The sequence below is a fragment of the Rhinolophus sinicus genome, chromosome 3 (assembly GCF_057876585.1).
Source record: "Rhinolophus sinicus isolate RSI-liver-muscle chromosome 3, RSI-T2T, whole genome shotgun sequence".
Taxonomy (NCBI): Eukaryota; Metazoa; Chordata; class Mammalia; order Chiroptera; family Rhinolophidae; genus Rhinolophus; species Rhinolophus sinicus.
Window position 1 is genome coordinate 153175279 of NC_142503.1, and position 16970 is coordinate 153192248.

The 16970-nt window shown below is 43.0% G+C and overlaps 1 protein-coding gene across 2 annotated transcripts in view; it reads right to left on the minus strand.

Annotated features, from left to right (window-relative positions):
* RORA (RAR related orphan receptor A) overlaps positions 1 to 16970 on the minus strand; it is a 687564-nt gene that overhangs the window by 525159 nt on the left and 145435 nt on the right. The window contains exon 2 of one of the 2 annotated variants that reach the window (XM_019748671.3): positions 5056 to 5109. The exons of the other annotated variant lie outside the window; for it this stretch is intronic. Within the exon in view, the coding sequence (XP_019604230.1) occupies positions 5056 to 5109 (54 nt within the window). The remainder of the gene's footprint in view (positions 1 to 5055; positions 5110 to 16970) is intronic. 2 annotated transcript variants of the gene reach the window in all.

Here is a 16970-nt window from a genome sequence, read left to right on the forward strand (position 1 = left end):
CATGCTGGAGAATGTCGTAAGGCCCTTCAAGCCATAACATTCTGGAGTCAACCTGTAGGGCAACTGTGACGGCAAAGGTCAACACGGTACATTTTATGAACCATAATTAGAGGACAGAGTGATGGGGCCTGTTGGTCCCATTATGTAATTAGCCCTCTGCCTCCAGGGAGGACCTGTGTGCAATTATGCAATCACATTCTGAAGGGAAGGTACCAACTCACATCAAATCATTGAAAAGAACAACTATGCTTCATCTGAGTCACAGTTTCCACCTAAGAAAGTCACCCAGGTACTTTCAGTCTGTGCCTTCTCAGCATGAAATATTTGAAGAGCACTTTATTTCTGCAAACCCTTGCAATACAAAGGGTACATTTACATGGTTCATTCTCACTGGCTTTATGTTGGACTGGTGAAGCTACATCTCATTGTACTTGGGCTGTAACCCAGTACTCCCACACAGCCTAAAATCCTAGTGCAAACTTTAGAATGCACGCGACTCAACAAAGGAGCTTGTTAAAAATGCAGACCCTCCCCCTTCCATACTGATGCTGCAGGTCTATTGTGGAGCCCAGGGATGTACCATTTTCACAGCCGCCCCAAATTCCTCGGCTATCAGTGGTCCACATTGTGAAAACCACTCCCTGAGATTCATCATGGATAGCTTTGGGAAGACCAGACGGACGGCTGGGCGACCACCATAACCTGGGTTGAGGTTTCTATGCTTCTTCTGTCACCAGGCAGCAGGAAAAACGAAGGCACAATCTGCCCATCTCTTTTCATGCGACAGAAGTGCAATTCTCGAATTTCTAAGATGCAAGCCAACTTAGGAGGAATAAGCATTCCCCAAGTTACCGCCCCCAGCATTTGTCCCTCCATACCTAATGCTGCTCACTGCTTGCCCTGAGCTAGTGACTCACTCTCCCCTGTCTCCCCCTACAGAGACTAAAAAAGAATCACTCAGTGTTCCAAGTACCTCAAGCATGGAGAGTCTGAGCCCAAAGTAATTGAGTAAACAATGTATGTAAGGCTCCAGGATGTTTCATAAGTTAACGGTAGTGTCATCATTACAGGGTTATCATTTAGGTACGATGCCTATGGTCACTGGTGTTCTTACTCAACACACTGCAGTGTCACGCTCAACATATACACACACATTGCTATGTTTGGGGCCACTGTCCTACCCTCTGGGCTCTTACAGATCTTCATCCCATCCATTCTCAACTTCATAAACAACGGGTACTAGATGTATTTGTTTGCCCGCATGGTGGGACATCTCAAATCCTTTCACTACTTTATCCCTCTCAGAACCGTCCTTAGTTTTGTCAAATTATCCTTAAAATATATTGGTCTAGCTACAGATTATTTTATAAAGGGCCAGAGATGCGCTTTTGATTTTGATTCCAGCACTGTCCATGATTACATCTAGTATTTGGCCTCCCTTTTTGAACGTAACTATGTTTGGGTCAGTCTTTGGAAAACTGTCTGCAATGATCTGCAAGCCTGTGTACTCAGTTATCACCTACAATGCTGGCTGCTCATCTCCGAGTGCAATTTGAGCTATTTTTTCCATATGCTTTGTTCATACAGATGCTCTTCTGCCTCTTTCTGGCGCACTTGCCCACAGCTTAGTATTTCACTGTTAGAAATAGCCAGAAGTTCCACTACATAGACGATTATATAAAAGTGTTAAACTGGATCACCCCTAACCAATGCCTAAGGGCCTGTACTGTTTATAGTTCTCTATTCAGAGAAATGACATTGTGTATCTATCTACCCGTTGTTGCCTGTCTCTACAATAGTCTCCATCCCTGAGACAGTTTCCTCTGATAGCATGTTCATTAACAATTGTAGTGGGTCAAATGTAATTGAAAAATTTAAAAACTTAAAAAACACACACACACAAAACAATTGTAGTGGGAGGGACTATCTGGAAAAATTCACACTGTCAGTTGCATTTATTTGCTGAATTCTCGTGATGATTGTTTAATTGTTCCACGTGCTTTGACATCATAGACAAAACTTCGCCTTCAAATATTTAATTGTGTGTGCCTCTAAGTCTACACAGGCAAGGCAGAGTAGGTGGCTGTGCAATTGTCCTGTAAGGCTGAGCAATCCATTTAGTCGACGCAGACCATTCTGGAAAGAATGGGATTACTTTGCCCACATCAAGAGTCTCCACTCTCGGGAATGACCACATTCACACATGTGTCTATTTATGCAGTCCTATTCTTTGGTTTAGTTCATTTAACTCAAGATCGGCAGCCCCATCACTCAATAAAACAGCAAAATTTTATTGGGCACACAAGCAGTTAAAATCTTTCCTCCATTGGGTAAGATGCAGAAACAAGTACTCGTGAAAATACAAAGAGAAATTAGTTTGATAATGAAAAACCACTGAAAGCAATTTATGACCCATTCCCCTGACAGTATATAAACTCTTAATATACTGTACATAATTCAGGCTTGGTCTTTTTTTGATTACTCTCTTCTAATCATACATCTTTCTAACAGCAATACTGACACCTGAATCTCTTTTACTCACTGTTTCAGAGGGATATACAGTAGCAAACACGCCTATGCATTGAATGAAGCTAATAGCTTGTATTGTTTACTCAAGTGGATGCCTTTGGTAATTTTTTTTTTTTTTAAAAAAGCCTAATCAAGCAGTTGTGAAACCAAATATTTGCAGAATCCAAACAGTTGTGTACAACCTAAATTTGTTGCTGTGTGCCCTTAAATAAACAAACTACATGACTGCCATAAATAAAAGGGAACTTAAATGGTAAAACTATTATTTCCTTAAAAACGATGCAAGTCAGGGAAAAAGTTTCGCAAAATAAAATTGGGTGGAGGATATAATAAACGGGGAGCCGTGGTATCCCAAAGGGGAGAAAAACAAAAAGAAATTTCAGAAAGGAAAATAAATTAGTTTAGCAAAGTCACAATGAGAGAGGGCAGACAAAAATAAAGGCAAAGGATGTAGCGTCCAAGGAAAGAGGAAGGGGCGAGTGGAAACAGCTGGAATTGTTCAGCTGTGTCAACATTCGGCTGTTTCACAGATTGACTAGCAAAGTGTCATCTGAAACCAATTACATTCCCAAAACCCCACGGACCCAGTTCATAACATTGATTAATCCACAATGTGAAAAAGTCCCCAAGCAAAACTAGAACAGCTGTCAGCCCTTGGAGCTCAAAAAACAGCAATTGCTTAAGAAAAGAAGAAGAAAAGCTCTTCTTGAAACTTTAGGGATTTTTTTCAGAAGGTATACGACTGAAACAGAAGATAGGTTTAAAACTACTCCTACCCGTGTTTGAGACTGTTAGAAAAGTTTAAAAAAAAAGAAAAAAGAAAAAACACCCAAAATCCATTCCAAAATCAGCACACAATAGCCTCAAAATCTGGAATACCTTGTATCTTTTTGCCCCCTAAGAGTAACACTATGCATTTCATTTTTTTAAAGTACGTTTATATTTTTTTCTTTCTCATTATTTTAAATGCTTTAACCTATTTCCTTTGGGCCTTGAAATGAACTATATTTAATATACTTTCTAATAAAGAAACCTTTTTTTTTCCTTTTGTTACATTTCACAGAGCTAGAAGTATACACGAAGTCCTTAACTTGCAAACATCTAACTTGAGCATGTGTCAAATATACAAATGGCCACCACACCTCTTCCACTTGTACAGCGGACTGTAAAGATGTACACAAAGCCTTGGCCTTGCCTTGGAAGCGATTGCAGCTAGACATCCAGCCACCACGTGCTTCAGAGGAGACCCCAAAGCCATACAAATGACCATGGAAGGAACCTTAAGAAGTCTCCATCCATTTCTATAGATCCTGGCCTGAAATCTCCATCACGAGACTGCAGAGGTTGTAGGAGTCCCTTATCATATGGATGAATTGTTTTTCCCACAGAAATAAGATGCATGCTTATTTATTGGTCCACTCACTCAGCAAACTATATCAAACACTGGATTTCAGCACGTGAATTTTGTGTATGAGGAAACCAAAGCTTAGGAAGGTTTAGTGACCTGCCCAACTAGTAAGTGTCACATTTTGGCCTCAAACTCAGAGCTATCTGATACTACCTAATTCTGGGCTCTTTCCAACAAAACATGTTACTACATTATGCTTGACATAGATTTTCATAAGCTAGTTTGGGAGGCCCAAAGCATGCAAAGTATAGTTCGTACGGGGAAACACATTGCAAATTACAAAAAAACTGGATATAAATTGGACTTTAAGAACGTAAGCTGTTTATATATTCAGATTCCACTGTGCTTTGCTCCCTCTGTAAATACCCCATTAGTAATCTAATGGTCTCCTCAGTTGAAACAACACTCTGTAACTGCAACTTTTAGGAAATTGAAATATGTCTTTGATACACTTGAAGCTTGTCACGCAGATACTTAATGCTAGGGTCTCATGGCACTAACCAGTCTAGATATTTTTTTAATTCAAACCATTCGGAAAACACAAACCTTGACTCCATTGGTACATCCCTGGATTTGAAAAGGAAAAAAATCACAACCCACAATTCACTGTGTCAGTCAAAGGAATCCAGGCTTATTCATTTTCAGATCTCAGAATTGGAAGATCAATGTTAACTATAGCAACAAGTTATTTCAGATGTAAGGAAATAGTGTTACTAAATACAATTCTCCAAACAGTAACAACATCTTCAGAGCTTTGCAATAGGTAACATCTGCACTGAGTTTTGAAGGATTAGAGATGGGAGTGGCAGAAGGGGGTGGGGGCAGGACACTGAGACAGAGCAATTAGTCTCAAGACAGAGTCTCCCTTTTTCTTTTCTTTTTTTTTAACCCTAGAGGATATTTATAATTATTGTTTTTTGTAATGCTCATGATGGCACAGATAAAGAACACCAATTGCTCCCAACAGAACTCTAAGTACAGTACACGCTTATAAGAGCAAATTACTGTTTATACATGGACAGGATTGTAAATGAGGGGAAGAACATTACAAATTATATGTTACCGAACAAAAGCCAAACATTTCCATTTCTTTCTTTTTATAAAAAGATTATCATTACCTGCAGCTTGCCCCCTTCTCTCAGTCCCCTCAATGGACACTGGCACTGATAAGCCTACAAGAAATACAACAATAAGTTTACATTTTTATGTTATGATTTTAAAACATGGGGTAATAGCCAGAGGTAGAAATACACAATCATTCACGTTTACATATTTCAAGCTACTCTAAGAATCACTAGAACAGAAAGATGATAACTTAAGTGCTGAATGGCGAGATCATCTGTCCTAAGGACTGCACAAGCCTACAACCCTCAAGTAAATCTAGCCTAAAGGTGTACCATTTAACAACAAAAAAACTGAACTTGAAAAGAACTGAAATTAAGTTTTGTATAAGGTTGGGTCTTTTCTCTGTGCATTTTCATTAACAAGTTACCGTAAGCTAGACTGTTTTTATTTCCTTATATATAATTCCTGTTTTATAAAACCTAGTCCTGTTCCAAGAAACTGTTTTTGTAAACTAACACACACACACACACACACACACACACACACACACACATATATTTAAAATATATATAAATATTTATTTATTTATCAGGCTACCACATGACCCTAAGGAGGATTGAAAGATCACAACAATAGTATCTTTCTCATAGGTTCTAATATTGTTTTGAAGATGAAATGAGTTAGTACATCTAAAGCACTCAGAACGAGGCATGACAATAGAACCATTAGAGAACAATGTTAAGTGGTCAAAGTGAGTGGTTTCATTCCATTGGAGGTTCTAGGAAACGTGAGTTCCAAAAATTTAGGTCTGGTTAGTCCCAAGGTGGTTTTGCAGCAAATAAAGACTTTCAGAAAGGTGTGGCTTCCTATCCACTTCTCACCACCATCAAACACACCTCTTTTTTTTTTTTTTAACTCACTGCAGAACGCGGTAAGTAACTTCTCTGAGCACTTGGTTGAGATTCATATGCTAAAGGCCTTTTGTTTGAGTGTGAGACAAGGTAGAGGGCAGTGAGCAGGTGTACTGTTTCTCACAACGAGCTTCCTCACTGCTCCTGCTTCATTTAAAACCAGGACATTCAAGGACTCTGTGCAATGATGAAAAGCTCACATCTCAACAGCACGGATTCTCTTAGGGTGGGACAGGTGAAAGTTTGTCTAGGCCCCCTTCCTCACAGCATTGTCATTGCTCAGCGGTCCCAGCTTCTCAAATGGCATGAACTGCTTAGCAATGGTGCAACTGCCTAGCAATATATGTTGCTGGGCTTGACTCGCCTCAACCCAAGGGTGTTCAATAATGCTGGCCTAGTGGATAAAGGGCAATGGACTTGTGGCAAGAGTCAAGAAATAAAATTCTGGCCAGCCCGGTGGCTCAGGTGGTTGGAGCTCCATGCTCCTAACTCCGAAGGCTGCCGGGTTCGAGTCCCACATGGGCCAGTGGGCTCTCAACCACAGGTTGCTGGTTCAACTCCCACAAGGGATGGTGGGTTGAGTCCCCTGCAACCAGCAACGGCAACTGGACCTGGAGCTGAGCTGCACCCTCCACCACCAAGATTGAAAGGACGACAACTTGACCTGGAAAAAGTCCTGGGAGTACACACTGTTCCCCAATAAAGTCCTGTTCCCCTTCCCCAATAAAATCTTTAAAAAAACAAATAATAAAATAAAATCCTCATCTCAACTCATCTCAACAAACTGGGTATATTGCCTTTGCAAGCTACTTCCTAGGTCAACACAGTTATGCTTCACCCATCTTCAGATTGTGGATAGGCAATCCAAAGGTAGATCTACTTCCAATGAAAAAAATGTTGGGGTTTTCTGCAGTTACTGAATTTTTTCCCATCACAAATGCCAACCATCGCCAAATTCACTGTTAAATTTCCAAAGGCGTTCTCTGGTATCAGACTCACGTTTTTCTCGAATATCAAGCAGTCTATTTCAATGAACATAGGTAATGTTTCTTAGTTTCTTACCACCAAAGCTTTGTTACCTCTCATAACCGAGCCGAACCCTTATAGATGATTGACAGTGAGGTTCTACTGGCCTCCATTCTAGAACAGTGCCATCTACAGAGTGGAGCCTAGGTACAAATTGGCAAGCGTGTGCTTGCTACTATCACGAGGTACAAAGGATCCCAGGACCCTCCCCCGAGTCATGCCAACACACTTTGAAGTCACTTCTCCTTCGGAACTCTTGCAAGGATAAGCCTGTGCCTTGAAATGCAGCCTTCTTTTATTTCGTCTACAATTCATCATGTACTGGCTTGGGAAATACGAGGTCAGACAATTAAGTTCGCAAACTTGTTGCAATGATGTTACAAACCTTTTTTTGATATCACAGGGATTATGCATTATGAATTTGTACCAACTGGACAAACAGTTAACCAGGTTTACTATTTGGAAGTGCTGAGAGCCTGTGTGAAAAACTTATACGACCTGAACTTTTTGCCAACAATTCATAACTCTTGCATCACGACAATGCAGCTCACACGGCACTGTCTGTTAGAGAGTTTTTAGCCAATAAACAAATAACTGTATTGGAACACCCTCCCCACTCACCTGATCTGGCCCCCAATGACTTCTTTCTTTACCCGAAGATAAAGGAAATATTGAAAGGAAGACATTTTGATGACATTCAGGACACCAAGGGTAATACAACGACAGCTCTGATGGCCAATCCAGAAAAAGAGTTCCAAAATTGCTTTGAAGGGTGAACTAGGCGCTGGTGTCAGTGCATAGCTTCCCAAGGGGAGTACTTTGAAAGTGACTGTAGGGATATTCAGCAATGAGGCATGTAGCACTCTATCTAGGATGAGTTCGCAAACTTAACTGTCTGATCTCTCTCTCTCTCTCTCTCTCTCTCTCTCACACACACACACACACACCACAGGAACATTTTTCAGCCATAAAAAAGAAAGAAACCTTGTGATTTGTGACATGGGTGGACCTTGAGAACATTATGCTAAGTGAAATAAGTCACGCAGAGAATGACAAATGCTGTATGATCTCACTTATATGTGGAATATAAAAAATAAACAAAAACTAAAAGAAAAACCAAACTCATAGATACAGAGAACAGATTGGTAGTTGCCAGATTTGGGGGTGAGGGGGGCTGAGGAGTGGACAAAATGGGTGAAGGGAGTGAAAGGTACAAAGTTCCAGTTATAAAATAAGTCCTGGGGATGTAATGCATGAGTGCAGCATGGTGACAACAGTTAATATACTATATTGCATATTTAAAATTTGCTAAGAGAATAGATCTTACAATTTCTCATCGCAAGAAAAAACTTTTTGTAACTACATACAGTGATGGATGTTAACTAGATTTACTGATCATTTTGCAATGTACATAAATATCACATCAAATCTTGTTGTATGTACATCTGAAACTAATATGTCAACTATATGTCAACTTAAAAAGTTGTATGAGAAATTCTGACCCAACTGAAGCCATTTTCTGTGTCAGAGTGACTTAATTAAAGTCTTTGTGATGGCTGTGTGGGAGAACTTAAAAAAAAAAAAAACCTATTTGTAAGCCAGCTACAAAGGAGTTATGTAATTAAAAAAAAACATACATACACTGAGCAACTGAGCATCTTCTCTGTACTAGACCCTGCCCTGAAGCAGTCCAAGTCTAGTGAGTGATACAGACACAGAAATAGATATGGTATATGGGCAATCACTTTGTTATTCCAGAAAAACCATTGCTTTTCAAATGAAACCACAGGCAGCACATCTGCAAATAGGTCCAAACACATTCTTGGCTATAAACGGTATCCTTTGGCCTGAAATTGATTCTGATATTGAAATGCCTATAAGGAAAAATGAAAACGTGTGTACTAATTCCTTATACTTTACCAAAATCACCTTCCTTCTACCAAATTATCTTCCTTCCCATTAAATGGACAAAAATTCTTATTATTTTACTGGATGATTCCAGGAGAAAGTGTCACAAAGGTGGTAGACTCCTGGAAATGTTTCTCAATGTTCTAAGCTCCATCTCCTTTGCCTCAGGTGAGGTTATGGCCATGGTGGCCATGCTGTGGGCTAAAACAAATTCACAGGAAAGCCACACGATGTTTTAAAATTTCCAGGACAACAGAGTTCTATCTGTCAGACAGCAGAGACTACTAGGTTCTTTAAAACTAACTATTAATAAATGGAACTGCTAGGTACTTCTCTTGGTCTTGGGAGTGAAAAAGTTACTGAGACAAAAAGGCACCATGAGCTGAGCAAGTTTGGGAATCTTAGGGAAATGGAGGAAGGAGGCTCTCTCCATTGGACCTCCATGTCCTCAGGAAGCAGGCTTACGAGTATCTCTACCTTTCAACCTTGAAGGGAGCTGCTAAGGGAGACTTAATGGATTTTGTCACTGTGTGATATGTCACTTCGGGTTTAGGAAGAAGAGATGGTCCTTGCAGTTAGAAGAAGCCTTGCGATACCCCACAACCATGTATGTGCCTGGCATGTTATATGTGCTCAATAAATGGTAGTAGTAGCAGGGGGTGGGGGGGGGGTGATGGTGAGGGTTGTGATTATTATCTCCAACCAGATTTAGTTGCCCTACAAAATGCAATCTGTCAGAACCTATTCTTTTCTCATTTTTCCCCAAGAGCGTATCTTTGGCAAGGAGCCATGGAGGTGAGCAAAGTTAAGTTTGTTAGTCTATGTTACAATATTCAAAGAAGTATGACAAATCTGGGTCTTATCCGTGGCACTGAGGGCTGCCAGATGTGTTTACACACTACATACATAGCCGCCACGTAGAAGGCACTATCTCAAGTTGTCTAGTACACAACCTGCACAACCTTATGTAGCCGCCCTGCTTGGTATCCTCAAGTCCCATCTGACAGGAAATAATGATGGGTGTCTCTGGCCAACCGTCATGTCCATTATTGGATGTGTTCCCATAGCACCTCCAGGCAAGTGGAAATGGGAACCCAGGCAGCACTGAGACAATCGAGCCAGGGTTAGGCCACCATGGGAGAGGACCCTCAGGATCTCACTCAGGTATGCTGGCTGGGGTGGAAGACAGCCTTCAGCCCTGGCAGGTGGCAGAGCATTACAGTTTATGCAGAAGAGCAGTTGTGAGGACCAGGTACACAAGCAGAGTGTCGGGTCGGTACAGTGTGTAAGTTGAGGGTGGGAGTGGGGAGGGGGCAGTACCAAGACACACTTCAGGTACCACCTAGTAGTTGGTCTAGGGCTCCTGACCTGCTGCCAGGTTAGGCCAAAATGTGTTACATCCCTAGCATTTTAAATCTAGCACATCCACCCTTTGGACAGGCTCAAGCTGGCTCCTAAAAGTAAGTAGCAAACACTAGCCCCCATTTAAGGCATTCATCCTTAAGTCCCCTCCCACCTCGTTCCAATGTGTGTTCACCCTATTTGATGACTCTCATTCATATTTCCTTTCGACCCCCACCTTCCCACACTACCTTCCATTCTTCCTACTCCCTTGGAATTGCTTCAGCAACTGAGCTGAGCCAGCTTGCTACCCACTCCTGTTGGGAAGTCCCAGCCCTAACCAGGAGGCAGGGAACAGCCAATCCTGCCTGCCAATGAGGGTCTTCAGGGCCTCCTGCTCGTCGTGACATTCAGGGACTGAAGAAAGGACATACTAAAGTAAGAGAAAATTGCGCACCTATAAATGGTTAGCATAGGACGATTGCTCAGCTAATGAAGAAGGAGGGAACTTCTGCCATTCTCTCCCATTGTTTGTACTATAAGGAAGGAAAATTTCTCCCCTATAGAGAAGAAGGTTTGAGTGTTCTCCTATTTGAGGGGAGTCTGACAGGGGTTGCTTCAGACCTGCACCTCGATCCTTCCTTGTCAGCTCTCCCATGGGCGGGGGCTGCCCAAAGTGCTGGGCTGGAGCCTGGCCCTCACTGGGCCATGATCACAAGGGGCAAGGTGTCTGCAGCTCAGGCAGCCTTCTAGGCTCACCTCCGTCCCTTCTTCTGGCATCTATACCAGGCAGGCTCAGCTCAGGTTCCTGCCTCTGTGCGGTCATCACACCCTGAGCTTGGCCATCCTTGGGGTTCCAGCTACTCATGCCTGGGCTGCTTGGGCAACTGGACGTAGAGCCTGGCCACAAGGTGAAGATGGGATGCTTCACGTAGGTTGATATCACTCAGTTTTGTGTTCTACCACCTCTAACCACTGACGCCCTACAGTGTGTGCCCCTGTACACATACGTGTGTGTATATAGATGCATCCATTTAATGAATGAAGACAGTACTTTGTCTGCATTGAGCTGTGGTTCTTGCTGGCAGGGCACCTTCATCCAAGAACCTGTGAGAAGAATTAAGTTTGGGCAAAATCCCACCCCGGCCCCTATCTCAATTGAGCAGAACGTCCTATGAAACAGCTAGGGAGGACATAATTAGCTCCGTTTCTGAGATGGGGAAACTCAGGTCCATCTGCCTTTAGTGAGGTTAATGGATTTTCCCTGAGTCCCAAAGCTACTGGAACAGAGCTGTGCCTTGACCCAAGTCTTCCATGTCTAAACCTCCTCTCATTGCACCACAGCTGCTTTGATTTTGAGCAAGAATCAGTGCCCTTCTCCGCCTCAACATGCATATTCAGTGGAGAGGTAAGAAGACATTGTCTTCAAGGTTAAGAATGGTCCAACATCACACCCACATGGTTTTGTGGAACTGCCCAGCAACTTGAGCTGCCAAGCAACCGAAAAAACATCCAAAGGAGGGAAGTCACCATCTTGTCACCTTGTGGAAGCAGCTGGGAGGCCATGTCAAAGCTGCTCCTCACCTCGAGGAAGCTCAATCCCCACCCCTCTAGACTCACTCATACCTGAGATCTCCTCTTCACAGAAGAAAGTCTGTGGGGGTGCTAGGGGGCCCGGGGGCGTGGAGCCCAGAGCTTCTTAAACATGAGCACGCACAGAGTCACCTGGAAGGCTTGCTGAAGGACAGACTGGACTGCTGGGTGTCGCCCTCCAGGTTTCTGAGGGCAGGACCACACAATGTGCATCTCTAACACATTCCCAAGATACTGATGCCGCTGGTTCAGGGACGATCCGTAAGGACCACTGCCATGCAGTGACTTGTCTCTTCCCAGGGCCTGGCTCACTGCCCCACCCTCAGAAGACACTTCCTGAGACACACCAATGAGGGCATCAGTTGATCACCCTAATAAAAAGATTTAAGCAGCCTCTGTCTTCAGCTGTGTTAGACCCAGTGTGGGGTAAGTTAGATAGAAGTCCCTGCCCTCTAAAGATAAAGATTGACACAAGTCATGCAGACAGGCATAGAAAGATGCGATTATAATAAATCACCCCCACCCCAGGATAAAACAAAAGGCTGACAATGGAGACTGGGAGCTTCTTTGGGACACCTCCGAAGTTCGTGCTTTCTAATTTTGAGTGCTACCACCATCATGCCATGGGTCACTGTGCAGCTGTCTCCGCTGTATTTAATCACAGTCCTAAAGTCCGAGTGAGCTGCTCCAACCGGACGACGTGGGAGTCCTTGACCGCCATCAAGGCGCTCTGACAGGCAGGCAGGGCTGCAGAAGGCGGTGACAGAAAGAGGTTTCAATGTGAGGGACTCACGGCATCAAAGATCTGTGAACGGTTCAGCTACACAGAGGAATCATCAGAATAATGATCATTTGTCACTCTCCCCCCTCCCTTGCTTGTTCAAAGAAAAGAGCCCTTAATTGCTTCTTGAACTGCACACAAGTGGGCCGTTGACTGTAACTGTAATTCAGCACGGAGCAGCAAGGAAAACTCTAAAACAGATTTCGTTGAGGCAATGTCTTAAATGGAGAAAACACGACAGCAGGATCGGCAGGACCAGGGCACTAAGTGGGATGAGAACGTCTTAAAGAACAGCTTGGGATACTGTCAGCAGTTGAAAGTAATCTTTAATTAGAGATGACACCAGGTGTGATCCAGGGGGCTATGTGTTTTAAGTGGGGAAAGGGTGAGGAGGAGAAAGAGAGGGAGGGAAAATGGGCAGAAATTCCTAACGAAGAAGACCCTGTTTAAGGAAACCGAAGAATTCTGCCTAGGGTCGTTTGCTATTAACCATCTCTCTCCAACCATGTCTCAGGTACAACATTACATCTTGAGAAGTCTAAATCCTTTCCTTCAGTCTAGCCCGCACATTGCTAGGAAGGGTCACGGACCTCGAGAGGCAGAAACTGGTTGTCCATACCACCCAGTTCACCAGCCATTCCAGGCAAAGCCATGGCCACCTCTGTACAGGCTGCATTCGGGGCAGGGACTAGAAAGAAGATGCCAGCCACGGAGAGCCAACTGCAAGCTACATGTCTTCTGTAAATTATTTCTCTCTGTGTTTATCTAAAGATGCCTTCCAAGGAATTCTCCTTTTCAAAAATGTGTCTTTGTACGTTGTTCTGTTGTTAGGTCCCTGAAATACAAATAAATGTCCAACACTTCTCTGAAGTCTCCCATCCTACTCCATTCAGAGGAATCTCCTCTTCAATGCCTTTTGCACTACCCTGTGAGGCAGCCCTTCCATTTCTGTATCTCCCGTACCGAGTGGTCCTCTCCCCTGACTGTCCTACAATCCCTGCACTGGGGAGTGAGGCCCCAACTTCCGTCCCTCCACACAGTGGCTGTGCCACTTCCTCAATAACACTGAACTGCAACCACACTGGCAAACAAGCCTCAGTGAAGAGGGCGCCCTCTCGTACTGGGAAGAGCCTGATACCCCCTTCCCAGTAAAGCACCCACCGGATAATGAAAAGTAGCTGATAAGAATTAGCATTTATTGGGTACGTAATGTGCGCTGAGTCCATAGCAGGGGCTTTAAACAGCGTCTCTCATTCAGTCCCAGCAATAACCCTATTTAGGTAGATACTATCATGCTCGCCATTTTACAGAGAAGAAAACAGATGCACGGCGAGAACAAATAAATTACAGAAGTCACAATGACAGTGGTCAACTCCTGGTTTGAATCCACATCTCTGAGTTCAATATCCACACTCTTATACTCTATCAATGGCCAGAAACTGCGGCATAATGGCGGCACATCCTACACAGGGACAATGGCGGCACATCCTACACAGAATCAGGGGCTCAAATATCCACTACATGTTGGGCAATGAGCTGTTGTTCTTCACATGCGATTTCTAAACTTTACAACAACTCTAAAACTGAGCTGTTTTAGCTTCACTTAACAAACAAGAAAATCCTGAGTCCACGTGACTGAAAAATTTGCCTACACTTCCACAGGTGGTAGGTAGAGGAGACTAAGTTACAAAGCCCACATACTTCCCACTCTGCCTTCTTGGCTCCACTTGTCCAAGGTCCCCTTGTTAACCAATTACAGACTTATTACTCTGCTCCCCCTAACTAGTAAAAAAAATACACACACACACACACACACACTAACTTTGATCCAGGACCATTCTAAGACCATACTCTTGAAGGTATTATACACTCTGAGCATCAGAAATGATGCCACCAATTCATTTAGACATTGCCTTCAAATTCTCATATAGTGGTGCTCACTTTTTAAAGAAAGCAATGAAACTGAAATTTATTAATAGATTAAAGAGAGGTAAGTGACTTATTTCATTACCAGATCTTAGATGTGGTTCTACATTGTCCTTACGTTTGTAAAATTGTTTTTCATGACATAGACTAACTATTTCTCTGGCAGCAGGATACGCTCTCCCTCTTAAGCAATTATCATCGCACTTGTGTAGCTAAGTAGTATACGAGGATTCCAAGGGTCTCTCAGTAGCTAAATTTCCCACACATCAACTAGGCATCTTTTCCTCAATCATCTATGTAAAAATGCTGAAGTCCAAATGTCACTGTTGGATTCTTTCTAAACTTGTGCAAGGATAGAAAAGGGGACCGAGAGGTAGAGTAGCACTTCGGTTAGCAAAGTGTTTATTGAGAAGGTACAATGTGCCTGCTGTGTCATTCATGGCAGGGCTGCCTGAAGAATAACCCCAATCCTCATCCTGAAATCGCTGGCAGGGGGCTGAGGAAGGGAGACACTCACACAACACAAAACTGATCATGGGTTCCGTGAGCTTCACTCTGGCCTGGGCACTTCTGGATGGGGGTGTTGAAGAGTTCATGTTCCGAGTCCAACCTTGTTTGAAACCTGGCTCTGTTGCTTTATTTACTGTGCAACTGTGAGCACGTGATTTAATCTCTTGAGGACTCAATTTCCTTAACTGTAAATGGAGACAATAGGATGTATAATAGGGCAGAAAGGCATAAGCAAATCTAGTATATAAAGAAGACAGCACGTGACCAGCATACAGCAAGGATTATTCAAGTCCAGGATAGCACACCGTTGAGTAGAAGGAGGCTCTGCCATAGCTCCAGAAGCCATTAGTTACTCAGAGTTTTCCTCCTACTTCTGCTCTGGGGCTTTGCGGTCCTTCTCTTGGTTGCAACTTCCACTTCCCTACCTCTGAACCCCATGCAAGCTTCACTTGGTTAACCTCTATTCATCCTCCAGCCTAACCTAAACCCCTGTTCTGATTTCTTTTCCAAACTCCCACTCTAGCACAAGAGTGATGACTCATCCCACATGCTCTCAAAGCACCTAAGCTTACCTGCATCCCAATACCTGTCACTAGCCTTTGAGAGGCCTGTTGTCTTGCCTACACCCCCTGCCACAGGGTGAGAAACTGCAAGGCGAGACCATGTGCCAGGGCTTTCTCCCTGGCTCCTAGTACAATGATGGGCGGCAGCAGGTGTTCAGGCACTATTTGTTTAGAAGATGCATAAATGAACACAAATAGATACCATGTCTAAACCTGCACAAATCCGCTCTTAATAAAAGTGCATGGCTCAAATGTGGCATCAAATTCTGCTGTCCCATCTTGTGCCTGGTGTCACTGAATCTCTGGATAAGAAGTACAGATGGTTGTGCTGTCAGGGGGAGGCCTCCCTACCACAACATCAGCTGCTGGTCCTTCACACGGTGGGTACAGAGTAGGTTATGAGGCTTGGCTGGCTGACTGGTAATAAGTTCACCAGTGCAAGGTGTGGGTGTTAATGTGGATGCATTTCAGACGTTTATTCCAACGTCTGGTGTAAATAAATGTGGAAAGAATTCAGGTTGGTCAACCATGAGTAAGAACATCTTCTTGCTCTCTTGGGAGCCGTTACAGATTTTGGCTTCATCCCCATCCCTGCATAAAGAAGCTGGGATGGGACTGCAGCTTCTAGAATTACAACCATTTTGTCACCTTGTCATTTGACTCACCGTCTAGGTCTGGAGACATTTTGCACAGGAAGAAAGCAATAAAGTGAACAGTCACAGGGCCAGTGAATTCTCCAATCTTCAAAGTACCTTGTTCTGTCCCACAGTACATACATATTTCTGGTAAGCACCATGGAGAGCCTCACATCTGTTACCTCCTGCACTGCTGGGAATCAAAGCATTTATCCCCACGAGATGTTTTCTGAAGTCCCGAGGGCACTGAGCCATCTCATCCTCACTCCCTTGGCGAGCTTCCCTGCCTACATGAAAATACCTGAAAAGGCTAACTTTGTCTGTTCCTTATTGCCTGAAAAATAAGAGGACTCTTAACCTTTAGGGATTTATATTTGGAAAAGGGAAAACGAACTACATACAGCTTATAAAAAGGCAGGAGGGTGAGTCATTTAAAAATTTTTTTTACAAGTTTGGGAAAATGGATATATGTATATGTGTATATATATATATATATATATATATATATATATATATGAAACTAAATATGAACTGATCTGATTAATTACTTCTCAGTGTATACACCTTTCCTTGGTTATATTTTATTTAAAAAAAAAAACTCAGTGGAGCCCACAGCAGGTGTTAAAAACCTACCTGATTAATAGAGTAACCAGGATTTACAATCAGTAATTACTCAGAATTAGCCCTGAGAACAATAATTAGAATTCTGGAAAACTGGAAGACAAAAGACCTTTCTTTAGATTTCAGCTTTACCACGCCCTCATCATTTCCAAA